The sequence below is a fragment of the Acanthochromis polyacanthus genome, chromosome 23 (assembly GCF_021347895.1).
Source record: "Acanthochromis polyacanthus isolate Apoly-LR-REF ecotype Palm Island chromosome 23, KAUST_Apoly_ChrSc, whole genome shotgun sequence".
Classification (NCBI taxonomy): Eukaryota; Metazoa; Chordata; class Actinopteri; family Pomacentridae; genus Acanthochromis; species Acanthochromis polyacanthus.
In genome coordinates this window covers 24,469,706-24,497,675 of record NC_067135.1, presented here as the reverse complement: position 1 = coordinate 24,497,675, position 27,970 = coordinate 24,469,706, and the positions used below count along the sequence as shown (strand labels likewise).

Here is a 27,970-nt window from a genome sequence, read left to right as displayed (position 1 = left end):
ACTTTATTGGTGCAGTGATTTGTGTTGTAATATTTTCCTTTGTTGGTGAGCAAGCAAATTTTACAACATCAGCAAACACACCGGCTGCTGCTTTTATGGTCTCAGAGTCTGAGTGACGAATCTGAGACCTGGAGTCTGAGTGACTAATTTCAAATATTAAATGACACTGAAGTCAAAGCAAGTTGTCTGGGAAACTTTACGTGGACTTCTGCAGGATTTATAGTGAAACTTTCCAGAAGTACAGGACAGTTTAGGTACACAGCTTTGTATATTTAATCAATTTAAATTATTTAAATCCTGAAAATGATGTTTCTGTTCAAAAACTGATATTTACTGCTAATTATTTCACACAGCAGCGACTCATCTGTTCACTTACTTCCTGTTGCTTTTACCATGAAAAGAGGAGGAGAGCATCATGAGGTGATATTCACTTTCACTTTCTTTTCATCCTTTTCTCTTGTCTTTATAGAACAACCATGAAATAAGGAAACCAGCAGCCGAAACAGGTAAAGTGACATCGATTAATGCCTCATTTACCAATCTACCTACACATACTGATTAATATCTGCCCTTTAATTAAATAAAAAAGACTGAACTGATTCAGTCTGAAGAAATGAAACTGCCGAAGCTAAATAAGACATCATGTATTTCAGAGATGTACCTAAGACTGAATGATGACTTCTGCTCGGGACTTCAGTATCATTCACTTTTCTCAAGAGTTTCTGCAACATTAGCCTCACAACTTGATGTGTTAAATAACTTCATTACAGTACCTCAGAATCATTGTCAGTTTTCCTTTATTTTCTTTTTCTATTCTATTGTTATGTCCAGTAAGTTATTGAACATTTAAGTTGATTTTCTTCTGAGCAAAGTCTAGCAAAAGAATTTCCTTCAAGATTGATGAAGTTTTATCTAATCTCATCTCATCTCAGTTTATCTTTTGTTACTTTATCTCACTGAGTCTTACCTCATCTCAAATTGTCTTATCTCATTTTATCTCATCTCAGATCAAATTTTTATCTGATCTCATCTCAGTTCATTTTATATCCACTCAACTTATCTTAAAACTCATCTCATCTCATGTCAACTCAGTTTATCTTATAATTTGACCAAACTTAAGCCATCTCATCACATCTCATCTCAACTAATCTCAACTTGACTTAACTTATTTTGTCTCATCTTATCTCAACTTATCTCATCTCATCACAGTTTATCTTTTGTTATCTTATCTCATTGAATCTTACCTCATCTCAACATATCTTATCTCAGCTTATCTCGTCTATTTACATCTCATCGCTGATCAAATTGTTATCTTATCTCATCTCAGTTCATTTAAATCAACTCAACTTATCTTAAAACTAATTTCATCCCATCTCATCTCAATTTATCTCATCTTATCTTAATTTATCTAATCTCATCTGATGTCAACTCAGTTTATCTTATAATTTGACCAAACTTAAGCCATCTCATCGCATCTCAAATAATCTTAACTTGACTTACGGTAACTTACTTTGTCTCATTTTATCTCAACTTATCTCATCTAATCTCAACTTATCAGAATCAGAAAAAAACTTTATTTATCCCCAAGGGGCAATTAGATATCTAATCTTATCTTGACTTAACTTATCTCATCTCAATTTATCTTGTCTCATTTCAACGTATCTCATCTCATTTCAATTTATCTCATCTTATCTTAGTGTAACTTTATGTAACTTAACTTGACTTATCTCAGCTCAGCTCAACTTATCTTATAACTTGACCAAATTTAACTTTTCTCATCACATCTCATCTCCTCTTATCTCATCTCAAATTATCTCACTTATCTTATCCTAAAATTTTCAAAAAAAAAAATGAGGCTAAAAATTTACATAGAAAAGTTTATTTGAGGACATTACAGAAACCTAACTCCAAAATGTTTAAATTGAAGAAGTTAACCTATTTTGCTGCACATTTGAACCGTATTTTGTGTCTGAATCCTGACAAGAGTAAGAATATTAATATGTATGCTACTTCCACTCTAGAAGAAACCTATAAAGAAAAAAAAATCTAAATGAGTTTGAAAATATCAGCAGAAGTCCAAGTCAGAGACATTAAAACACTGATGTTGTGGCCGGTAACGATAAATCAAACATCTCTGGTAGTTCCATGACGCTGGAATAAAACCTGTTATTTTATATATTTAGTTATTATAATGTGCTTCATTTTAGAAAAGGTGAGAAACCACTCAACCATTCTAAATGAGCTTTCTCATGGTATTTGTTATTTTCTTTTGAGTTTTCTTTTGTGCTGTGTTTCTATGACTTAAAGGGGTTTAACAAAGGCAGTGTAAACCTCTACCTACTGCTAAGCATCAGCACGGTATATTTCACTCTGTGCACCAGGGAAGTGAATTAGATGACCTTTATTTCCTCTGTAATGCGTCAGGCCTGTGTGAAAATACTGCGTCTGACTCAGGATGTTCCTAAAATAGACGCGCTGTCGATTTTCTCTATTGTTCAGATCTTACCTAACCGGTTTAATATGCACATATTCTGAGAAAGAGAAGCTCGATCCGGCTCTGGGAAGTCTATAAAAAGGAAAAGTACGGTAATCTCAACCTTTTCCTGCATAAACACAAATCTGTGTAGTGTGTAATGTTTTATATCTGCTCCGGACAAACAAAACAGAGTGTCACAATAGCGAAAAGGGAAGCGGAAGAAGGCAAAGAAAACAGAAACGCATGCTGGAAACTTCAACAACAGGACAACATGCTCAGCGTTTAGCAAATGAACGCATCTGTGTCCTCGTCTTGGTCTGTTTTTCAATCATTTTGGAGAAAAAATGACCTGATGAGGGAAGTTCTGCATGTTATTCCACTCTAAAATCAAAATTTCCTCTAATCTGGGAATCAAAAATGAGCTAAATTAGTTAATCTTGTGGTTCATCCTCGTGCACTGTAATAAATTAACATAAAATACAGTCCAATCCAAACAGCAGTGGACTGTTTTTACAAAATACTGTTAAATCAGATCCTTTTGTAGAGTCCAAAACAAAAAAATGCATGAAAAACTGACACAATCAAGAGTCCAAACATCCAAAATCAGACACAGAAACCAGATAGAAAAGAAAAATGAGACAACATGACACACAAAACTACACAAACGAAACACAAACCAACAAAAAATCTGATGAAAATTACACAAGCTGGAGCTAAAAACTAAAAAATGAGACACAAGACATCCAAATAACACACCAAAGGATAAAAATAACAGACAAACCAACAAAAAAAAAGACAAACCTATAGTTACAGCCATTGATTACAGCGACAACACAATTTAAAAACAATTAAAGTATTAACAGTAAATCTGTTCTCTTCCAGAGTACGATCATTAAGTGCAAGTGCGACCTCTGGTGGAAATTATTATGCAGATTTATTTCAAAGCAAAATGTATTGTTTTAAAGTTTGTTAGAATGACAACATGACTCAGAAATCTGACTGTCTGATCCACACAATGACACAAGGATTTGTCATTCTGATGACACTGACATGTTGATGAACTAAGGATTTTGAGCAAGAGCCTGGCTTTAGCAGGTAATCCATGGTGTTTTGCTGTTTGTACGAATTGTTTTGAGAAATGCACTTACTTTTCTGCAAACGTCGAGGATGATTCGAGAAATGTACCAAAGTGACTGAAAAAAACTGTAAATAAGAGGCCTTAGCTTGATGCACAAGATCAGAATTGGAATATCTGTTGCTATGAGACAAAAATTCTGTGTATGCACATTTCGCTTCGAAGAAAGGCAGCAGATGCAAGAAATTACTCAGATTTGATGCAAAACAACCAAAATATGCAGAAAATATGGACAAAAATAGGCCGAACGATGCTCAACATGGTGACAAAATGAGACGTAATGAACAGAATTTAATGGAAAATGAACAAAAACACAAAATTTAGATGCAAAAGAACCTAAAGAGACACAATTTGACCAAATGGAAGATTAAAATAAACAACCAGGAGATGCACAATACTCTTATTTATGCACTTTACATCTTCCAGACCTGCTTTGTTCTCCTTTTACAAACTTTTATTCAATGTAGCCCCTTTAAATTTACATTTAACCCTCATAAATTAAGTGTAAAACTAAACCAGACTGAACTTATTGATGAGTTGCGTCGCTCTAAAGTCAACTGATCCATGAATCTGATTTATTTGGGATAAAATTAAACTCAAACACAACTTCATTTATCAGGTATGATTTCTTTGATGATCATGTATTACAGACAGATCCAATTTGAGTACTAGTTATTGTAGTAAATTAAACTAAATGTGCACTTAGTTGATTAAATATGAGCTGAAACCACATCCAGCTCTTATGCTAAATACCTTAAGCCTCAATTAGACACTAAAATTAGTGATATGGAGGTCAAAAGGTGAGAAAATGTGGTTGAATTTAAAGAAAAAGTGCATATTTTTATTTAATCGCAGTGTTAAGTGTTGAAGAATTGTTGGCTATATGGTCAACATATTAGTTATATGTGATTAAAAACATCCCTTTTATCACATTTAAAGCAAATTCAGCCCAGTTAAAACCAGATATGACAGAGCTTTGGTTTTGTTCTTCCTGTTTTGATGATAAAAGAGTGTAAACATTGAAATAACTGAAACACCAGCAGATTATTTTCATCAAATCCATTAAGAAATTCTTTAATAAGTAGGTAAAATGTGCTAAAACAAACAATGCAAATAGTTACAGTTCACATTTTTTTTTGTGTTTTTGCAGGCAAAGCTGATATTCACACACTGAAGACGTGTGAATAAAAAGTTCTTTATTTGATCATCTTCTGGTTTGGTCCTCATCCAGGTTCACTTTCTATGATTTTAAAGTCAAAATAAATAAAAATATAAAACACAGTGCATGGATAAAGAAGTTCATAGGATAATTAGCAGTGCTAGCTGCATACCTCTGCTTAAAAATCCACTGCTGCAGTAGTTTGATTGTACAATAAACAGGCATTTTCTGTTTAACAACCACATATTGCTTATTTCTTTCTGCAAATCTGCTCCTGAAACCCACAAAAAATCCAGAAGACAATGGTTAAAAACCGAGCCGATGCATTTCAGCTGTTTCCTCCAGAGTTAAAGCCGCAAGAAGGTCAACAGACGTCATTCTGCGCCGGTTTTAAATCTAGAAAAAGACATTTACTGTGTGTTCACGTGTTAGCTTGCATCAAAACTGCATCAAAAATATATTTGTCCAGGAGATCTGTAAAGTTATTACAGGGAAATCTGGATAAAAAGTCATAAAATATAACTCTGGGTTCATGTTTTCTGACTCATTTTTTTTCTTATTTCTTGGTGAAGCACTTTGTGACATTGTGAAGAAAAGAGCTAAAAAAAATAATGTTAATGGATAGTTTTTGAGACATTACAGTTGATTCAAAGTTTCTTGGACTCATCACAATTAGATTCAACTGCAGAACCTTCATTCAGTTCTTTCTGAGCCACTCAGAGGTGGACTTGCTGGTGGTCTTTGGGTCTTTTTCTTGCTGCATAAACCATTAGTGTTGAGCTTTAGGTCATGGACTGATGCTGGATGTTCTCCAGGAGGATTTTCTGATAGAGAGCAGAATTCATGGCTCCATCAGTGATGACAAGTCGTCCAGGTCCTCCAACCATCACACTACCACCACCATGTTTCACTGCTGGTATCATGTTCTTCTTGTGGAATGCAGTATTAGCTTCACACCAGATGGAACAGACCCATGTCTTCCAGAAAGTTCCACCTTTGACTCATCAGTCCACAGGATTTTAAACTATAGTCTTGGAGCTCATCCAGATATTTTTTCTGTAAATACCAGATGAACCTTCATGTTCTTTTTGGTCAGTAGTGGTTTGATCCTTCCAACTCTCCCATGGATCCATTTTCTTCCAGTCTTCCTTATTGAGGAATCATGTAGACAAACCTTAACTGAGGCCAGTGAGGTCTGCAGATCTTTAGATGTTCCTCTGGGTTCTTCTGTGACCTCCAGGATTAGATGTTGATGCTCTTGGAGAAATGTTGGTTGTTGGTCCATTGAATGTCAGTGACTTTGTTCCTCATCTGTTCTTGAATCTCTTTAGAATGTGGCATCATGTGCTTTTAGCTACTGAGCTATTTTTTCACGATCAGTTAGGACACTACTACTACACCTTCTGTCACACAGAGGCTCAGTCTTTGTAGGAAGTTGAAACGATCTTTAGATGCTCCTCTGGTTCTTCTGTGACCTCCTGGATTAGATGTTGATACTCTTGGAGAAATGTTGGTGGTTGGTCCACTCCTGGGAAGGTTCTCCACTGTTCCATGTTTCTCCATTTGTGGATAATGTCTCTAACTGTGGTTCTCTGGAGTCCCAGAGCCTCAGCAATGGCTTTGAAACCCTCCAGACTGATGAATGTCAATGACTTTGTTCCTCATCTGTTCTTGAATCTCTTCAGAACGTGGCATCATGTGCTGCTTTTTCAGAGCCTTTATCTACTTCACAATGAAGACAGGTTCTATTTAGTGATGTTTAGGTTCAACAAGCCTGGCAGTAATCATATGTGAGTGTGGATGGAGAACCTGAACCCAACTGATGAATGAATTTGGTCATTTGGTAGATAAGGGGGCAATTACTTTTTCACATAGGATAAGATGAGTCGGAATGGATTTTTCCTTCAATAAATAAAACTATCATTTTAAAACTGAATTTTGTGTTTTCTTGGGTTGTGTTTGTGTTATGTTAAAGTTAGTTTGATGATCTGATCCTTCAAAGACTTATTTAGCACATCTTCCGTCTCTGTACGACTCCTCGTGGCCCTCTGAACATCCTAATTCTATCCTCGTTGTTCTTCCCTATTGTGGTCCTCTCACCTGAACAGGATCAGCATAAAATGCATAATATTTAAAAAAAAAAAAAAACAGAGATGACAGAGGGGATGCAGAGCAGAGGAAAGCAGTCAAACCGGAGCTGAAACTGATTCTGGCTTCAAGCAGATGGAGTTTGACGGGACACACTAGTAAATCTTGAACATTTCAGCAAGAACACTATACATTAAAGAGTCACTTCTAGTCCGTTTGCTGCTCCAGGATCAGATCTGACAGCACGTTGATGTCGGTCTCTGCAGGGTGACACTGCAGCACCAGAGTCACCATGTTGTCCTGACCAGAGAACACCTGACAGAGCTGCTCCTTCAGAGCCGCTGTTTCCTCCAGACTCCTGTCCACAGCCGGACCTCCGGGCTGCCACCCCCTCCGCTGTCCTCGCCCTCGACCTCGGCCGCCTCCGTCCACAGTGCCCCCTAGCGCCCGGTCCCGGAAGTTCAAGACCTCGGTCTGGGAGCGAGGAGCTCTATATTGAGGGAACGCCGAGGCCGAGCCGGCAAAGGAGTGATTCCCTGGATGAGGCGTCCTGAAAAGAGAGGATCATTTATCTCAGTATGATGGAGTGAAGAAATCATCTCCTTTTTATTTTTATTCAACAATGTATTTATTATTAATTAAACAATCTGCAGAGAAAAGAAAGACGTCAGCTCTCAACCAAATCCCTCACATATTTTACTAAACAACATAAATAACACACAAAAGTATCAAAACAAGACACAAAACCACACAAAAAATACAAAAAAGGATAAAAACAAAACACAAACACTAAAAACACACAAAAGGATAAACACAAGACAAAAAACCCCACCAGTAATACATAGGACAAAAACAAAACATAAAATAACACAAAAACACACAAAGTGCGACAAACAAGGCACAAAACTAAATGAATAAACAAAAATATTAAAACATGAAACAAAACAACACAACAAACACACAAAAATGTTAAAAACAAAACATAAAACAGCACTTAAACACACAAAAATATAAAAACAAGACACAAAACAACACTAACAACACAAAAAACCCATAAAAATAGAAAAACAAGACACAAAAACACAAATAATACACAAAAAATAAAAACAAGACACAAAACAACACTAACAACACAAAAAACCCCATAAAAATAGAAAAACAAGACACAAAAAACACAAATAATACACAAAAGGATAAAAACAAGACAAAAACAACTCACACATACCACACAAAGGAAACAAACAACACACAAAAAACCCTAATAACACAAAAAAGGCTAAAAACAAGACACACAATAACACAAATGATACACAAAAAGCTAAAAACAAGACACAAAACAACACAAATAACACATAAAAGGATAGAATTTCAGTTTCTAGCTCTTCCTTCCAAACACTGTTGTCACCTTTTTTCATTTTTTTCAAACTAAAAGTCATTTATTTATTTCATACTTGTTTAGTTTTCTTGTCTCCTTCCATCAGTCTAGTGTCTGTGTTGTATATCGTGAAACATGTCAATAAAATCATTAAAAGAAAGAATTATTACGACATAAAAGACGTCACCTGTGCTCTGAACGCAGGAAGTCATCCAGGTGAGGTCCTCCTCTGCCCAGAGGGTCGTCAGGAACCATGAAGTGATCTCCGACAAACGTGTACTGGAGGAGTCTGGGCAGGAAATGTCTCATTCATTTAATACATACAGGTATATAGACATATATGCTGTATATATTCATAGTAAAACTCCTATTAGGACCAGACACATTAAACACATTCAAACACAGTACTTCACTTTAAGACAAGACTTGAGTGCACTTTATCTGATGTCATGTGACCGACGGAGTGCACCCTGATTGGCTGAAGTACACACAAGGAAGGTGAACACAAAAACATGTAAAATGACAAAAAATATGCACAAAATGACCAAAACAGCTGCACAATAAGACACAAGATGGCAACAAAGAGCCGCAAAATGATGAAAAATAGACATGAAACGAACAAAAGATGAGCCGAAACAAACGTGACACAACTGAAAGAGGGGAATAAAGGCGGCAGATGCATAAAATGATGAAAATTTGATGCAAAACAACCAAAATATGCATCAAATTAGTTTGAATTAGTGCAGCAGGAATGGGCTGTTGTGACAGCAGAGCAATGTCAGAAGCTGGTGGAGAGCGTGCCAACTCCTGTGTGGATCATGGGACTAAAACAGGCCTTCCCTGACAATTTCATCCAAATCTGTTCGTCTGTGTTTTAGTAATGCTGCGAACAGACAGACAGACAGACAGACAGACAGATAGAGATCATCACATAACTCCACTACTTTCCTTGGTAGAGTAAAAATGAAAGATAGTCCGTTATTATTTCAAAATTTTACGAAAATGACACATTTTTGTAGTTTTCTGGTTTTAAAATCACATTTTGTGTCTTTAATTGTCAGGTAAACTTTTATTTCCAGGTTTTCTATGTCTGTCTGACACCTGTTGAGCTATTTTGTCATGAATTCAGGAACAAACAATTCAAGTTCTAGCTTGTAGTGGCTTTGGTCCCTGTGTAACAGATGGTTCTAACTCCATGTGTCTGGATGAGACATCTCGTAAGTTCATCAGCTTGTAGTTGTAGCATTAATGTCGTTAGCAAAAAGGCAAATACTGACGTATATAAGAGAGAGCGACACTGGTCTCTCAAGACTTCTAACAGCAGATGTGAAAAAGCTGCCACGTATAGTTGCTTTGCGGTTCAGTGACGGTCTTTTTCTACCTCACTGACAGCAGCGCCTGAGTGTGACGCTAACATCAAAATGTAAACTATCAGCGTGTACCTCTTCTTGATGATGTCCCTCCACACAGGAGACTCGTCTGAGAGGTCTCTCAGGTTGTCGTTGGTTACGATCACGCCGTCCGTCTTCTGTGCATGCTGCAGTATCAGTCTGCAGAAACGACAGAGAAGAAGACAAAAGGCCTCAGTGGTCGTCTACATCGTGAAGTCACCTAATGTTTTTACACTGAACAACCAGAGTCCGTCTACCTGTCGTCGTACGAGGTGATCCTCTTGCCCTGGACCTCTCTGGAGGGCGTGAAGGAGAGCAGGCCAACCTGCTGCAGCTCCGTCAGGTAGTGCTGCTCTGAGAGACGGAAACAAAACACTCTTAGTCTGTGCAAAGTGGAAATCACACCCACGCACAGTCGGCGAGCGCAACCGCAAGAACACAAGCGACAAACCCTGATTTAGTGCGATGAAAACAGCAGCAGCTCGTTCTCTCTCTGCAGCTGCAACGCTCACGCATGGAAGGGAAGAAGTAGATGTAAAGTTTAACAAAGAGCTGGAGGAAGTTCTGAAGAAAAAGAACCACGCAGGTTATTGCTTCTGTTACGTTTGAATGCAGTATTTAAAATCTACATGAGCCTAGATGGCTGCAATGAAACCCTATTTAGTCTGTCTATGGCAGGGGAGTCAAACTTATCTTAGTTCTGGTTAGTTCCACATTTAGCCCAATTTGATCTCAAGTTAACCAGTAAAATCACAGCATAATAGCCGATAAATAACCACAACTCCTCATTTTTCCTTTGCTTTCGTGCAAAAAAGTACATTATAAAAATGTTCATATTTAAGAAATTATCTTTTTACAAAACATTTTGAACAACCTGAAATTTCTGAAGAAAAATAAGTTCAATTTCAACAACATTCGGCTTCAGTTTATCATTTACACATTACAACGTACAGATCACAGAGTTTCTACACCCCCTGTCAAAAGTTTTAGGACACCGTCTCATTCAAATAAAGTAGAACCTGTCCTACAACTTTTGACAGGGGGTGTATTTCATCATATGGATGTGATCAGGGCAGGACTCTGATCATACATGTAAAGTTTCAGGCAGATTGGAGCATGTTCAGGGCATTTACACAGCATTTGAAAGTTCATGACAAAGGATCAAAATTCCAAAGGCCGCCACGGACACGCCCTTTGACTTTGGAAAAAGATTTTAATAACTTTGGATCATTAAGGCCTCCTGTATGTACTGGCCGGATTTGAGGTGAATTGGAGTTTCCCCCTAGGAGGAGTTCGCTCTAGAAAAAAATGAAAAATGGGCAAAATCTGACATTCAACGCAAAATAGCTCACTTCCTGTTGGGTTTGGAATGTGGCTGTCACTGACTTTTATGTTCAGCCTGATGTGCTGCACATGTGTACCAAATTTGGTAGATACACCCCCTGTCAAAAGTTGTAGGACAGGTTCTACTTTATTTGAATGAGACAGTAACTTTTGACAGGGGGTGTACAAAGAAACAAAACATTTAGTCACAGCTATCTGGAACTGAATTATACAGTATTTTACTTTAAAAAAGACAAAAAACAACAAAAACAAGACACAATATCACAAAAATGAGATTAAAAGGCAAAAGTGTGAAACAAAATGAGACAAAAGTTCGACAAAAAAATGGACAAACTAGACCAAAAAATGACAAAATGAAACTCAAACACAGAAATCATGAAACTAAACGACAAAAACGATACAAAAAACAATGAAAGAAGTAAAACACAAAATGACAAAAATGTGAGACAAACAATAAGTCAGACAAAATATTACAAAAATTAGATAAAACCACAAAAGCAAGAAACAAAATGACAAAAACACGACACAAAACAAAACAAAAAAGAGACAAATAAAATTGACAAATAAGTTACAAAGCGACAAAAAATGGACAAATGACACAAAAGATGGCAAAAGTGTGAAACAAAGTGACAAAAGTGATACACAAAACAATGAATAAAGCAAAACACAAAATGAAAAATGGGACAAAAACACAAGCGTGAAAAAAGGAAACACAAAATGACAAAAACGCGAGACAAACAAAAGTCAGACAAAAAACGCATAAACGAGACAAAACATTACAAAACACATTACAAAGAACAATCTAGTATTTTACTTTATGATATAAACAACTCGGCATGGTCTGGAAATTATTTAAAAATTATAGTTTACAAATTTACAATCTGCAGTTAATGTCTTCTCTGTAATTTCTACACTTTACAAAGTCGTTCTGACGGCCGGATTGGACCCTGAGGAGGGCCGCTTTTGGCCCGGGGGCCACATGTTTAACACTTTACGCTTCAGTGCGCAGTAGGTGTACCACCGGCGGTACACCTACTAATTTGCATAGGAATTTCAAGAATGTCCAACGGCTGCAAACCCGATTATACAAACACTATACGCCGATGGAAAGCTTAGATTCTCATGAATCCGCTGGTATAAACCACTTTCAGATGTGATTACCACAGCGGGTGAGAAAACACATTTGTCCGACAAAAACGAATATTCATCCATCTGTTCTCTATACACGGCTTCAACGTACACAGCGCGACTCACATTTCCGGGTTCATTATTACACACAGAAAAAAAGATTCTACAAAAAACGGCCATAATCCAACCTTTTACATCCCGACAACACAAGCCAGTGAACTATTTTGTCCAAAACATGTCCTGAAGTCGGTATATAATCCACGAATCGGTCGTTTTCAAGGAAATGCACCTCGCGATGCGCGTCCAATATTCCCTGTATTTTTCGTAATTTTTTTATTTAAAAATAGAATATTAGCGATTTTTGTACTGAAAACGGCTGGAATTGACTGAAGCTTAAAGGGTTAACACCTCTGGCCTATTGGAATTAAACATGTAAATGCATGCACCTAAATAAAGAATAAATGTGTATTTCTATCATTTCTGTAAGCGAAACAACCAGATCTTCTTCTTACATGTGGAATATGACTGCTTCTGTTGTCTTATGTGATGGGAGATGAGTCAAAGTTTTCCAATAAGCAAATATTATCACAGACGTGGGAATAACGGGACGTTAAATGGGGATAACTGCTCGTAGTTTTTGGTCGAGTCCTCAAATCTGAATCATTCGTGCAGCAACAGCTACTGACAGATCAACTGTCTTTAAGTCACTGGTCTGTTTCATGAAAAATTAACATTAATGCCACCACAACGTGCACAACCAGACACTGACATGCACTTTACAGGTTTGTTATTTACAAATTCTTAAGAAGGCGAAAAAAATGAGAATAACAGCCAATCCAACTCTACTGTAAATAGGTATATTTGGAGTTTTCTCTATTAATCAGACCCAATTATAACATAGAAATCAAATGGACTTCTTTCACTGATCAAACTGACTGATGAAAACACTATTTAGCTGCAGTATTTACACTCTACGAATGACTACAAACACCGTTAGTGTCTGTAGATGGAGACATTGATCTACCTTTGTTCCTGGGTCGCTCTTCTGCCTCCACTGTGGCAGCAGAGCGCTGATGTCTCGGTGGCCTCGGTCCCAGAAATGCTGCACGGCCAGAGCGATTCCCCGACAGGAGAAGAAGTGACCCAAACCGTGGCTGTGGAAAACATGTGTAGAGGTCAACAATAAAATCTGAATGTTATCACAGTTTACTGGGTCTTTGATGTTACTCTGGATCTAATATTAACTCAATGGCTCAGTCAGATTGAGTATTTCTGACCATGAATCAGACTGACGTTTAGTGATAACTGGCATCTCTTTCTGTAATTCTGCAAGGATGAAATAGATTCTAAAGTCTAATATCGGTTGAATTTCAGACTCCTGTGTGACTCTTAATGGTTCCTCGTGGAGCTTTTGACCACTAGAGGTGCTCTAAAGAAATGATTTTATGAGTGTTTTGATTTGACTGGTGATGCAGCACGCAATCCTGTTTTCATGCTGTTCTGCTTTACTGACAGTTGGAGGCAATGCTGGGCAAAGAAACGCAGCAACAAAGGCAGTAGACTAGACGGCATGGATGTAAAGATGTAAAAAAAAATAAGAGAGAGAAAAAGAACTTGATTTTATCTGTTTGCTGTGAAAATTCCCTGTGAAACTATAACTTCACAAGCCATTAAATAAAGTACATATATATATATATATATATATATATATATATATATATATATATATATATATATATGTAAAGAGCCTATAATAAATCAGCTCAAATACAAAATGTTAAAATCTCATTGCTGGAATGTCTAAAAAGCAGAAAATGTTTACCTGACTATTATAAGACTAAGATCGACCTGTCTCAATCCATAAAGACAGAGAAAGAGTAGATAGATAGATAGATAGATAGATAGATAGATAGATAGATAGATAGATAGATAGATAGATAGATAGATAGATATGGATATGCAGAGACAGCGAGGGATTATATAGCTAGATAGAGATTATATAAAGACATACAGAGACATTATATAGAGATATATAGATGGGTAGATAAAGACCGCAAGATATAGAGATTACGTAGCGATAGATGGGTAGAGCTTATATACAGACAGAGATAAAGATGGATAGGTAGACATATATAGAGATAGAGAGAGATTATATAGCAATTATGTAGAGACAGGTAGATTGAGATTTAGAGATAGAGATACAGATAGTAATTATACGTGGTGATATATAGATATGTAGATATAGATAGTGAGATATAGAGATATAACAATGAATAGAAATAGAGATTACATAGAGATAGGTGGCTAGAGATTATATAGAGACAAATTGATAGAGATTACATGAAGACAGAGATGTTGAGAGATAGCGAGATTATCTAGATAGAGATAGATGGGTAACGATTATATAAAGACTATGTAGAGAGATAAAGATAGATTGACAAGGATAGGTAGAGACAGATCGAGAGGGATTACATAGATAGAGATTATACAGAGACATTATATCGAGATATATAGATAGGTAGATATAGATAGCTATATAGAGACTATGTAGAGATAGATAGGTAGAGATTATAACAAACAGAGATCAAGATGGATAGGTAGAGATATAAAAAGATTATATAGGGACAGACCTAGATGAATAGAGAATATATATAGATTATGTAGAGACAGACTGATTGAGATGGAGAGGTAGAGATACAGCTAGATATTATGAAGAGATATATAGATAGGTAGATATAGATAGCTAGATATAGTGATAAATAGAAATATACATTATACAGAGATAGGTGGCTAGAGATTATATAGAACTAGATAAATAGATTTATAGAGATTACATGAAGATAGACAGAGATGTAGAGAGACTATATAGATACAGATAGATGGATAAAGATTATATAAAGATAATGTCGAGAGATAGAGACAGATTGAGATGGATAGGTACAGATAGATGGATGATATGGACATGTAAAGAGATATAGAGATAGGTGGATAGAGATTATAGACAGATTCGGAGCATGTAGGACATTCACAACCTAAATGACATCAGTTATATTATTTCACGCATTTTAGAGGTCTCATGCCATATTTTATCCACTCTGCTGTAACTCCCACCTCATAGCCACGTTGCTGGCATCAATGACGATCGTCCTCAGTTTGGGATCTCCGGGTTTATCCGTCAGCTTCAGCTCGAAGGGCGTCTGCAGGCCTTCGAGGAACCGCTGCTCTCCTGTCACCACCACTGAGGACGAGTAGCTCTGTCGGTCCCTGTTTCTGGTGGGAGACGAGTCTTTACCGGTGAAGACGGGAGGATGAGGAGCCTGGAGCGCTTGTTTTAAGGCAGGCTGGGGCTTTGGATGGTGGTTTGGTTTAGAGGTGGGCTGACTGGGCCAGTAGACGATTTGCTGCTTGTTGGACTGTAGATTGAGTGGGTGATCTATAGATGAGGGGTAAGTCGGCATGGGAGGCCCTTTGACTTCAGGAAGGATGATTTGTGACTCTGACGTGTGGTGTTGCTTTGGGTGGGACGTGTGTTGACTTGTCGGCTGGGTGTTATTCATCCAAGTAAACATATCTGGATCTACTTTAGGTGCCGCGAGGTTCATCTGTCCTCTCTGACCAGTTTGACTCTTGTTTGAGGCTATAAAAAGCTCAGTTTCTGCTCTTGCTTCGTCTTTCTGCAGCACCACGTCGTCCATCTCCCTGGGCTCGTCCCTGAAGGCGTCCGTCTCCTTGCTGCCCTCCCTCTGCAGCTCCAGCAGCAGCTCGTGGGTGGATCGATCAGGAAACATGTTGTAGGCTTTGGCCACATTCTGCTCGTCATACCCACAGCTGGCTGCAGCTTTCTTCAACACTCCCAGGACAAAGTCTTCCTCTTGTTCCGTCTCCTCTGCACCTCCTTCAGCTTCTCCATTACTGATTTGGACTTTATCTCCTCCCGCTGCTCCTTCGTCCTCCCTGTGCTCTGTCTCACAGGGTCGGTTCCTGTCTGTCTGATTTACGGCATCTTGAAGTTTTGGTTCTGGCACACTTGGACTGTTCTGCTTGCGGTCGCTGCGATCCTGCTCCTGCTGAACCAAGTCCAGAATCTGCGAAGCCTCTTTGGGTCCCGTTCGGGCGAGGACTCGCTTCACGACGTCCTCGGTGTAGCCCATGGCTGTGAAGAACTTCAAGAGAAGCCAGAACTCCTTTCCAGTTGACAGCTGCACCTCCTGCTCTTCTTCGGTTCCATCTTTCTGACGGGCGCCTGACGTTTCCCCGTCTTCTCCCACCTCCTGAGGAGAATGTTTGGGTCTTTCTTCAGCTCCCTCTGCCTTCCCTCTGCTGCCCGCCGAAGAGGACAAAGATTGGAAGAAGGAGTCTTTACCTGCAGACGTCCCTGCAGCCCAACGATCAGGTGTTTGCTTGTCCCATCGATCCTCTGCATCGATGAGGGATCTCTCCTGGGTTTTTGTGTGAGTCGGCATCGGGTTCGGGTTTGATCCGAGCCCTGATTCTTTCACCAAATCCAGCAGGATTTCCTTCACTGACACTGGAAGCACGAGGAGATCCAGGATGTGTCTGTCCTCCCATTTCTCCACCAGAGCCTTAAAGGCCCGGCGTGAATCCAGGGATTCGCCTGAACCTCTGTCCACGGCCTCGGCGCGTCGGGACTGTGTGCACTCGTATCGCTCCACCAGGTCTGCGATGAGAGAATAGGCCCGAACCACCGGCTCGGCTAAACCTGAGATCAGCAGAAAGCCTGGAGAGCCGACCTGGAATGCAGAGAAACAAACAGAGTGACAGAAAAATAAAAACAAGTGGGAAATCAGATGGAAAAACCAAGTGGTAGAACAATGGAAGCAGCTGCATTACTACCATACTGCACTACTATCACCTCAGTAAGCTGTCCTATATCGTACTATACCGCCAGATCATTGGTTGGTTTTTATATATTTTACTTTAGTTCATTAATATTGTATTTTGATCCTTTTTAAAGCACATGCCACTAATACTAAGCTGAGAGAGAAACGTCTTTTAATTTCCTCTGCGTGTCCTTCATATATACGGAGAAACTAACAATAAAAATCTTCCATTCTTCTATCGATTGGTGCTGATAAAAAAGGAGTTCAATGGAAAGTTCGTAGGTAAATTTGAAGTCATATCCAAAATGGAGAATGACAACAGTTTGTCCGTATGATGTGATAAACCTGGTAGGGCAGGGTGTGTCCACAGAAGGACCTGAGGGCGGAACTATGAAGTCAGTTTCACATTTTTTTGTGTGTTGACGCGGACAAAACCTCAGTCAGAGATAACCGGTATCAGGAAGGTAGTTATCAGCTTTCTTAGTTAACTCAGGCTTCCTGCTTCAAACTCTGTTCACATCAAAGGAGTCGTTTAACGCGTCATGGGACTCTTCTTCTGCACTAAAAGAACCGATGGCGTTCAGCTGCTTCAGTCAGCAGGTTGTTTTAATGGAGGAACATGAATATATGACGGTAAAAAGCTGCTACTGCAGGAAAGCTGATAGAAAACTACTAAACATGTGTTATATATTTATTTTACCGATCAATGCGGCTGCAAATGGAGCTGTTAAACTTTAGACTTCATATATTTTAAAAATGATATTGAAGTGTATTTAGGTCTGACTCTGTCTCATAATGAAGGAAACCAGGTTAATTTGTGGCCAATTAGAGTTGAAACTAATGTCACTGACTGAATATTCTCTGTAATAAATAGTAATAAACTAATCAATAGTAGCTGTGAGGGAAAAATGACTCTTTGCAGCTGTTACCTGACATGATCCCAAATTATCTTCAGACAACCAGATGCTGTAGGAGGAAGATATTGCCAGGATTCTGCTCTGGTCGAGGTAAGATATCGTCTATTCTGATGTGACTAAACCAGACTCCATACTGGTCTGTAATCTACCTTCTCCCAACTACAATATAAAAGCCAAAGATCAGGAGAGAATCCTGTCCTGTTCTGCTGCTCTGTCAGTGTCACTTTCTCCTGATATCACTGAACATTACTCAAAAGGAAATTCTTTTTACACCGATTTAAATCTGAAACTCTGAGCAGAACCTGCTCCACAGCCAACACCTTCCACAGTGTAAACTTTAAGCTCAGCATTCCCTGCTAACACGCTAATCTCCCTTCGTAGTTCAGCCCTCTGAGGGCCTTTATTCTTCTAACCTCTGTTCTTGGATTCTTATCTGACACTTACAAGCTGAGCCGATTGGAAAAAAAAATAGTTTTGCATAAATGTAAATCATGATAAGGAAACAGAACGCTGATCAGACCCTGAGACGGGACTTTACAGCTGCATAAAGTCGTCATCTGACGGCACAGTGTGCATGTCACAAAGTCATTTAGTAGAAATGTTCAGTTCTCTGTAACTGATTAACCCTCGTGTCGTCCTGTGGGTGAAATTGACACGTTTTAAATTTGAAAATGTAGAAAAACATATAGATTTTCACAGTGAAACTTCTGATGTCCACATTTTTCAACATTTTTGGGAAATTTTGGAACTTTTTTTGATGGACAAAAAGAAATGTTAGAAATATTTCTTAAGAACATAGACAAAAAAATCAACCAAAATCCAGCGAAATTCGTTGGATTTTGGTTGATTTTTTTGGCAATGTTCTTAAGAAAGTATTCAAAGGTCACTGATATAAATGTAATCACTTTAGATTTTTTTACTTCTTTTTTGGAAGATATTTACTCATTTTTTGAATTTTCTCGTCAAATTTGAGGGGATTTTATTAAATTTTTCTTCCTTAAAGTTTTGCAAATTTTCAGAAATTTGGGGAATTTTTTGCTGGATTTTTGGATTTTTTTTCAGACAAGGAAACAATATTTTTGATGCCTGTAAATGAGGACAACAGGAGGGTTAATATAAAAAAAAAAGCTGCGGCAGACCGACTTTATGCAATAAAATGACTCCACTGAAACACCCACTTTAAGGCACATATATTCCTAAAACATCAACATATGACGTTAAAAAAATCCTTTAAATCTCCTTAAAGTTGGCGAAGAAACACTAATAATCCATTTTAAAGCTTCTACAAGTACAAACTAATAGTGAAAAAGAAAGCCAGAAAAATGTCATGAGCTGTATATTTGCAATTCGGGTTAATAAATAGATTAAAAATTCCCAGCTACAACAAGATTTTTCTTCTTATCCGATGACGCAACACAGACATTGACTAATAATGGTAATTTCTCAGAGTAATTACACAAAAGTCATCCCTAGATATCACAGTATTACTCAATGTCACTGTTGAGGACATCAAACTGGAAGTGATTCAAGGTTTCAAAGGTGCGCTGCCTGTTTTAATGTTTGTTTTTCCACTTTGTCATCTTATTTAGAGCGACGCGTTCCCCATTTTCACACCCCAACAGCTGAATTATGCAAACCGCATCAGAATATGTCCTCTAATGCACCCTCAGTATGAATTAGAGCCCAGGATTTGCTTCTTTTCTTTATTATAGCGGGCAGAACTTTAAGTTAATACCAAAAAATATGTTTCCTTGTATGAAAAAATCAAAAATTCAGCAAAAAATTCCACAAATTTCAGAAAAATTGCAAAACCTTCAAGAAGAAAATTCCAAACACTCCCTAAAAGTTTTCCTTAAAATTTTTATTTTTAAAAATCCCTCAAATCTGCAAAAAAACTCATGAAAACCTCCCAAAAAATACCAAAAAATATCTAAACTGATTACATATTATAGCGGTAAAACTTCTACTATTTTCTGAAGAACATACACCAAAAAATCAACCAAAATCCAGCGGGTTTTGTCAGACAACTTACCACTATGAGCGCAGAGGTGTTTTTTAATCAGGCTGTCCATGAACAGCCCTTTGGCTCCACAGAAGACGCAGTGAAGGACCCCGGATACGAAACCTCCTGCTGCTCCTCCTGGTTCACAACGCCCTTCACAAACCAGCTAAAAGAGGCCAAACAGACAGTTATTGTTGAGTTAATAACTTTTATTTGCACTAGGACATTAAATTTTGGAGTTTGTGGCACCACCTTCTGTGAATTTTAGTTTTCATTTTTCTCAAGAATTGTACACATTTTTTGTATAAAACATCGGAAATAAAAGGAAAACTAATGGATTTTTGTCATTGGTGGTCCATGTTGATTAAAAAATCAAACCTTATGTGTGAATATTAGGGAAAGAAGTTATTAACTCATATTTATACGTTATCATGATATACCCCCAAAATATGTAGATAAAATGAGAGTTTTCTGATAATACTTGATGTTTTTAGTGGTTTCTTTGTACGTTCATTGACAACTCTAATCCGTATACATGAGAGACATCTTGTGAAATATCAACCTCTCGTTTTGTAGGACTAATGTGAAGTAAACCGCAAGCACTAATGCAAACAGAAAACTCTTGATCTGTGTTATTTCACGTCACGTTCTGTTAGTCGGGTTGCAAATGTCGGACATTAACTGCAGTGTCTTTGATTGAAAGAAACTGTTAAAAAAATCAGTCAAATTTGCATATTTGTAACTTCTGTGTGATCAAATCCAAGCTTGAAATGGTGAAATGTCACCAGAATCGCTTTATTCTGCGTGGATCGTCACATTCAGGGACTTTTAGGTTGAACTGCAGGCAGCGTAAGAATGGAAACAAGTGAAATTTGTAAGTAATTAATCATCTTTACTACACAGCATTAGGATTAGTATCACCTGTAGGATCTGGAAAGAATTTGCACATGTTTGAATCCAGGTTTTGTTTCGTTTCTTTTTAAAGAAATGCACATAAATATTGCCCTTGATTTCCTTTTTTAAATGATTTACGGCGCTTAAAATGGACATTTCTGAGTCCTCTCTGTTTCTATTCATGGTTGTTTTGTTTCTGTAGACCTGTAGGACTTTACATTGCAGTGAAAAATGAGCCTACAGTGGGTAAAAAGCTAAGAAAGTGTCGACAGTCCTGTTCAGTGTGGACGGCTGATTGGCGTCGTCTAGTTTCCATCACAAGAGATGAAGAAAAGTGTCGCAAAGGAGCCGCTTTCATTTCAGAAACCCATGAAGTCATCTGATTCAAAGTGAAACCGCTGGTCTAAAAACATCCACGCCTTCACTGCTGATGACATTTAACCTTTTGCATCAGATGTACAGCGTTGTGAAAAAGTATTCGCTAATGAATTTGGTCATTTCGTAGATTGGTAGCTAGGAGGGCAAATACTTTTTCACATAGAGCAAGATGGACTGGAAAATGAAACCTTTAATAAATGAAGTCATCCTTTATTATCTTTGTCTAATAGTAAAATAGTTTGATGATCTTGCAATTGTAAGTGTGACAAATGCGCGAAACAGAAGACTTGTGTAGGGGGGCAAATACTTTTTTACACTGGATAAGACGGGCTGGACGGGATTTTTCCTTCTATAATTAAATCATGATTTAAAAACTTACATTTGTCATCTTACATTAAAACTAGTCTGATGATCTGGAGCATGTAAATGTGACAAATTTGGGAAAATAGAAGATTTCTGTAGGGGGGTAAATACTTGTTTATATGGGGTAAGATGGGATGGATGGGATTTTTCCTTCAATAAATGAAATCATGATTTAAAAACTGCATTTTATTATCCGACAGGAACATTTACGTGAGACAAAAATGCGAAAATAGAAGATTTCCGTAGGGGGGCAAATTCTTTTTCACTGCACTGTACGTCTACGACTGTGGGCCGGAAACACCAGCAGTTATTTGCATTAACATTCATGATCATGTCAGCACAGTTAAACGTCACAGGTGTTGTTGATCTTTTTCACTTCTCACGGTTCACGAGTCAAACGTTGGATTTTGGACTCATAAATGTGGGTCAGTGTGTTTTGTGTTGTTGCTGTTGGACGGATTATGCCAACGTGAAATCTATTTCGATAAACTCTGAGCAGAGAGGAAGTACATCTGCATGTCGTTTGCAAAAAGGAGCTTCTTGCACCAGCAGCAGAAGGAGGAGAGTGGAATCGGCAGTTTTTTGCTCAGTCATCAGCAGGTTGGACTGAAACTCCCACTGACTAATCAGCTGAGAAAAACCTCTGGATGAGTCACTTTCTAGGAATGCTGCCCTGACAATAACTTCATCTGAAAATGAAAGTTACAGCTTCAGGGCTTTGAGCTCTGCTTACCTGTCAGTCAGTTTTCAAAAATACTGTAATTTCATAGTCAACTAATAAACAGTGAACCAGCAAAAATAGCAAATAGAGACTTTTTATTGTGATTTTACTCGTTACGAGTTAATATCTGCAATTAAATTCAACAGGATTTTAAAAAATGCATTATATTATTGATTTATTACATAATATAACTTCTATAGTTCTATTTTATTTATCTATAATTCAATTAAACAGGTAAAATTATTTTTTTCTTTATTATATTTTCCTTAATATTATTGCTTTTTTCAGACATTAGCAAATATCTGTAAAATAGTTATTATACTTTACTGATTTTATTGCAGTAAAGGTGCTGAATTTTACTGTCAAATAATAGTAAATTAGTTTTTTTTACTGTGGTTTTACTAATATTATCTGCAATTCAATTAAACAGGAAAAGTCTGTAAATTAATTTATTTATTATGTTATTTCAATTCCTTAATATAAAAAAATTCAAAAATGGCAAATATCAATAAAATACTTATACTTTACTGATTTAAATACAGTAAAAATGCATTTCATGGTCAGTTTTTGTTTAGTAAATTCGAAAAAAATGTCAGTATTTTTTTCCTGCAGTTTCACTGGTTATAATCTGCAATATAAATCAACAGAAAAAAAATCTGTAAAATAATTTAATTTGAAATATTATTGTTTTAATCCCTTAATATAAAACATTTTAAATAATGGCAACTATCTGTAAAATAATCATATTTTACTGATTTAAATACAGTAAAAATGGTGTATTTTATGGTCAATTTTTAATTAATATATCAGTCAAAAATGTAAGTTATTACTTTTTCTGTGGTTTTACCAGTTATTATCCATCATTCAATTAAACATTTAAAAAAATCAGTGAAATAATTGTATTTATTATATTATTGTTTCAATTCCTTAATATAAAAAAGATTCCTTGAAAAAAAGTCATATATTTGTAAAATAGTATTTTTTTTTACAGATTTAAATACAGTAAAAGTGCTGTCATTTTATGGTCAACTAATAGTAAATTAATGCTTTTTTTCTGCGATTTTACAAGCTATCTGTAGTTTAATTGAACGTTTAAAAAATCTGAAAAATTATTTTATTAAACTGTTTCAGTTCCTTAATATAATCATTTTTAAAGGCAAATATCTGTTATACTTTACTGATATAAATACAGAAAAAAATGTGTATTTTAAAATAAATTTTTAATTAGTATATTCGTAATTTTTAAAAATATTTTTCTTCTGATTTTATTAGTTGTCATCTTTTATTTAGTTAAACATGTAAAAATCTGTGAATTTATTGTATTTATTTATATTATTGTTTCAATTTCTTAATATAAAAATTTAGGGTTTAAAGTGAAGGCAAAATAAATAAAATAATAAAATAAAATAAAATGAGGTGAAATAAGAATATATATACACACACACACAAAATATGGAAAAAAATCACAAAATATACAAGAGTGACGCAGAAATGTGTAAATGACAGAAGGTGCAGATAAGTTTATAGTTTTACTGGTTTAAATACAGTCAAAGTAAAAGTCATTTTACTGTCAACTCATAAACAGTGAAGTACAAAAATGAGTCAATTCATCCTTTTATCTGTAATTAAATGAAACAGGAATAAATCAGTAAATAATTGTGGAGCCAAACGGATTGTAGATGGTTCTGGTGATGCTGAAGTTGTTTGGTAAACAACATAAACAATAATAAACAGTAAATACTCTTACTTTGGCAGCCTCCACGTTGCTGCTCGGCCCTCGGAGCTTCAGCCAGATCTGACCGTCGTCTCCAGGAGGCAAACCGTCGGAACCGATGCCGAACGTCACCCTGAAGATTCTCTCCACGGAGCCGTGGATGGAGGTCAGAGATCCTCGCAGCATCCCGGCACAAGCAAACTCATCCTCCACCTCTGGGTTTCCTCCTCCAGCTTCAGTCCGGTCTGCGTCCATCCCTCGTCCTCAAACCGGCGGCAGGAAGTGGAACATCCTGGAAACACGTTTGACAAGAACATCTTTAGATATGATCAACTCTCCAGGATTAAAAATGACATTTTACTGCAGCAGGTCGACTCCCAGATGTCTGAGAAACACCGAGAGCCATCTGATGGGAGGAAAATTAATAGAATAATAAGGAATAAAATAATAAACCAATGAACTCTCACAGAAACAGTGCAGAAGCCAGACAGTAGACTACAAAATAAAAGAACATTTATCAGCTTTAAACAGACGTTTTTTAAACCATTGATGGCTGTTCTTATTGATTTTATTTTATCTATTGTTTTAAATTACTTCCACTGTGTTGTAAAATTACAGATAATATCCAGTAAAAGTGTTTATTTACATGTTGTTATGGTAAAATGTTCACCTTAAAAAAATGTATCAAAAAAAAAATCAAATTAATTGGCTTAAAAGTTTGTTTTTTTTCTTTACTGTATTTAAACTTTTAAAAAGTTGCTTTTTGAAATAAAAAAATCTCTACATGAAGGAATGTTTGTTTAACAGATTTCCCCTCGTTAAATTTAAGATATTATTAAGTAAAATTACAGACATAAAATATTAATTTACACATTGACTGTATAAAAACAAACAAAACAGGATATCACTGTCCTCATTACACTGTTTAAAGTACTTTTAAGAAGTTTTAAAAATTATTTAAAAATTATAGAAAAATCATATTTTTATTCTAGAAAGTATGCAATCAAGTCATGGCAAATAACTGTAAAACGCAAAACTATACAAGTAAATTATAGATTTTTTTTGTGATTTTCCTAGTTATTCTCTGTAATTTAATTAAGCAGGAAAAACCTACATATATCATTGTTGTAATTCCTTAATATAACAAAAAAAATTCAATATTTGTAAAATATTTATGTTTTTACTGATTTACACAAAAAAAAAATCTGTAGTTTTACAGCCAACGGTAAATTAAGACAATTTTTGTTGTCGTTGTAATTTTATTAAATAGGGAAATTCTGTTTTTTATTTAAATTGATTTCATTTTTAGCATTTTTCAGCCATTACAGAAAATATCTCTAAATTATTCTATTTTTAAAAAATTTAAATTTAGTAGATTTCTGTTAGTTTCCCTACGATTTTACTAGTCATTATCTGTAATTTAATTAAACAGAGAAAATCTGTAATTTTTACATTTTATTTACTTATTTTATTGTCATTGCTGTTGTTATTATTATATTACTATTATCCAGATTTTTCAACCATTACAGAAAATATCTTTATAATAATATTATTTTTTTAAATTATATTCAGTAAATTAGCATTACTGGTTTCCCATAATTTTACAAGCTGTAATTTTAACCTAGCCGCACAAGACAACCCACGGCAACAAATTTAATTCTCTGCCAGGGTGGGTCTAGTTACCCTCCATAAGGCTCGAGGCTGGATGCTCCTAAAACTGGCCGGACCAATCACCATGAAGTGTAGAGTCAGAAGGCGGGCGTAACTAAGTGACGACAGAGGCGCGACGATTCTGACAGAAACAACTGGCGCACAATAAACAGTTATCTTTCGACTCGGCTTTGGCCACAGCCCTTAAAGATTTGAAGCTAAAATTCAACTTGAAAGATAAACAAAGGACGGCACTGAAGTGTTTCATTGAGAAGAAAGACGTATTTGGACTTATGCCGACGGGATATGGCAAATCCTTAATATACCAGTTGGCTCCGCTGGTTGGGAAGCTAATGGGACTTAGCCACAATCCGGCGCTCTCGGATCTACGTCAGCCTATTCGTTGCGCTGATTGGTTGTATACCTACCCAATTGCTGCAGAGGGATTTGATAGACAACCTTTTAGTCCGCCTCCATCCCTGTCCAGCGGTCCTCGACCCTTGTGTCTTAAGAGCTGCGTCTAGTGCGGCTAGGCGACTGTAATTTAAAATAATTGGGAAAATATTTTACTTCATTTGATTTTTTTGCAAGACTTTTTCAGCCCTTACAGCAAATATCTCTAAAAGAATTATATTTTAAAATTTTAATTTGGTAAATAAGTATTACTGGTTTCCACTGATGTTACTAGTTATTATTTTTAATTGATTAAATAGGGAAAAAATATGATTTTTATATTATTTTTTTCAAATTATTTAGCACTTTTCAGCTCTTACAGCAAATATCTCTGAAATAATTACATTTTAAAAGTTAAATGTAGTAAACTGGCATAACTATTGTCCTGTGATTTTGTTATTAAATAGAGAAAAGAGTAAAAACAACAATAAATTGCTCACAAATTGCAGGTAAACAGTGTGTAGAGAACAAAGCTGAACACTAAAGCCTAAAACCTTGCAGTAGTATGAACTAGAAACCGTCCAGACATCTATTTCTCTCTCTGTGTTTATAGTAATGGAGGCTGTGTTGTCCAGACTGATCTGTTTCCGACCTGTTTCTGTGTTTTAACAACAGATTTACGCTCTCAACAATCTGCAGGAAAAAGGGACAGAAAACGGAGAGGCAGCGCGTAAATATGTCCCGACATGAAAACAGAAGAAACCAAACAGGAAGCAGACGCCAAACTGCGCTCAGAACACAGCCTGTTACACTTTAAACCGGATTAAAGAGTAGAAATAAAATAATTTTCTCTTTCTGTGCGGGTTTCTTACGTGAGCTGATCTGAGCGCCGCTGTCCGAGTTTCGTTTCCAGCTACTTGGAGGCGCAGCTCGCTTCCGCAAAACGCGACAACAAGCGGCGGAGAGCGGAGTCCAGAGGTGAACACATGTTGCAACGATTCCGCCGCTCCGGTGGGCCGAGGTCACGGAGCCTCCCGCGGCGGGACACGGGCAGGAAACCGGGGCGAGAGAGGAAAAAAAGCCCCGCAGCAAACCGAAACTAAAAACACACGGAGGGAGTGGAGAGGCTGCTGTTGCTGCGCCTCGATCCAAAACAGTGTCAAAGTTGCGCAAAATTACGCAATTAATGAAGCTGCCACGCCTTTGTTGAACAAATACTGATCAATAAAACACCTGTAAACGTCATAGAAGCTCATTTATAACCTGTTTCTTTAAATTAATCCGTAAAAATGTAGTTATGACGTCGCTCAGAGTCACAGGAGATGAAGGGGTTTCCAGTGACGTCAGAGGGTTTTTTTCTTTTCTGTTTTGGCTCAAAGAGGCTTCGCTAAAAAGAGCTCTGCTGTTGATGCCTCTTTTTCACTTCTTCTTTGCTTCAGTTTAGAAATGCACTCGTGCGTGTTTCAGAAAATGTCTCAGAAAAACAAAACAAGAGTTTGTTGCTTTAAAGACGTTTCCTCCCACTTCCTGTCAGCAAACCCTCCAAGTGTCTGAGAAGTAATGTAAGAAAATACAATTAAAAGCACATTATTGATTAATTTACGCGTTAATCTGCAGCTCAGATCTGCCCCCCAATAAATTCAGATCATTCGTGTTTGACATTTAAAAAATAAAATAAATTTAAATAAATTTAAAAAACTACAATGTTCAGCTGTTGCAGGTAATTATTTTATTTATATCAGTATTAATACACAGTTTTGTGACCCACTTAGAAAATATACAGCAGAAAATAAATCTATATTTTTTTTAAATATTTTTATTTTACAGATATTTTTTTCAGTATTTTTTTAAATTCCTGAGAATGTTTATAATCAATAAAAATAAACTATTTTTTTGAATTAATTAAAATTAGAGAATAAAATAATAAATTAATTCATGTTAGTAAATAAAAATAAAGTATCATTTTGTTTTCTTTAGAGGAAATTGATTTGTTTTGACATT

At 36.5% G+C, this 27,970-nt stretch overlaps 1 protein-coding gene and 1 long non-coding RNA gene across 2 annotated transcripts in view; one reads left to right on the top strand and one right to left on the bottom strand.

Moving 5' to 3' along the window:
- LOC127532461 (uncharacterized) overlaps window positions 1-5,664 on the top strand; it is a 295,805-nt gene extending 290,141 nt beyond the window's left edge. Inside the window, exon 3 of the long non-coding RNA XR_007939903.1 lies at window positions 5,557-5,664. This is a non-coding gene — a long non-coding RNA (uncharacterized LOC127532461). The remainder of the gene's footprint in view (window positions 1-5,556) is intronic.
- On the bottom strand, window positions 4,656-27,331 carry khnyn (KH and NYN domain containing). Its single transcript, XM_051944186.1, is given in 12 exon segments — window positions 4,656-7,408; window positions 8,421-8,522; window positions 9,676-9,783; window positions 9,882-9,978; window position 11,915; window positions 13,121-13,250; window positions 15,208-16,847; window positions 19,887-19,910; window positions 19,912-19,967; window positions 19,970-20,009; window positions 23,954-24,218; window positions 26,842-27,331. Coding segments are annotated over 11 exon segments (2,769 nt in total). The 5' UTR covers window positions 24,182-24,218; window positions 26,842-27,331; the 3' UTR covers window positions 4,656-7,065.
- Between the last annotated feature and the right edge of the window lie 639 nt (window positions 27,332-27,970).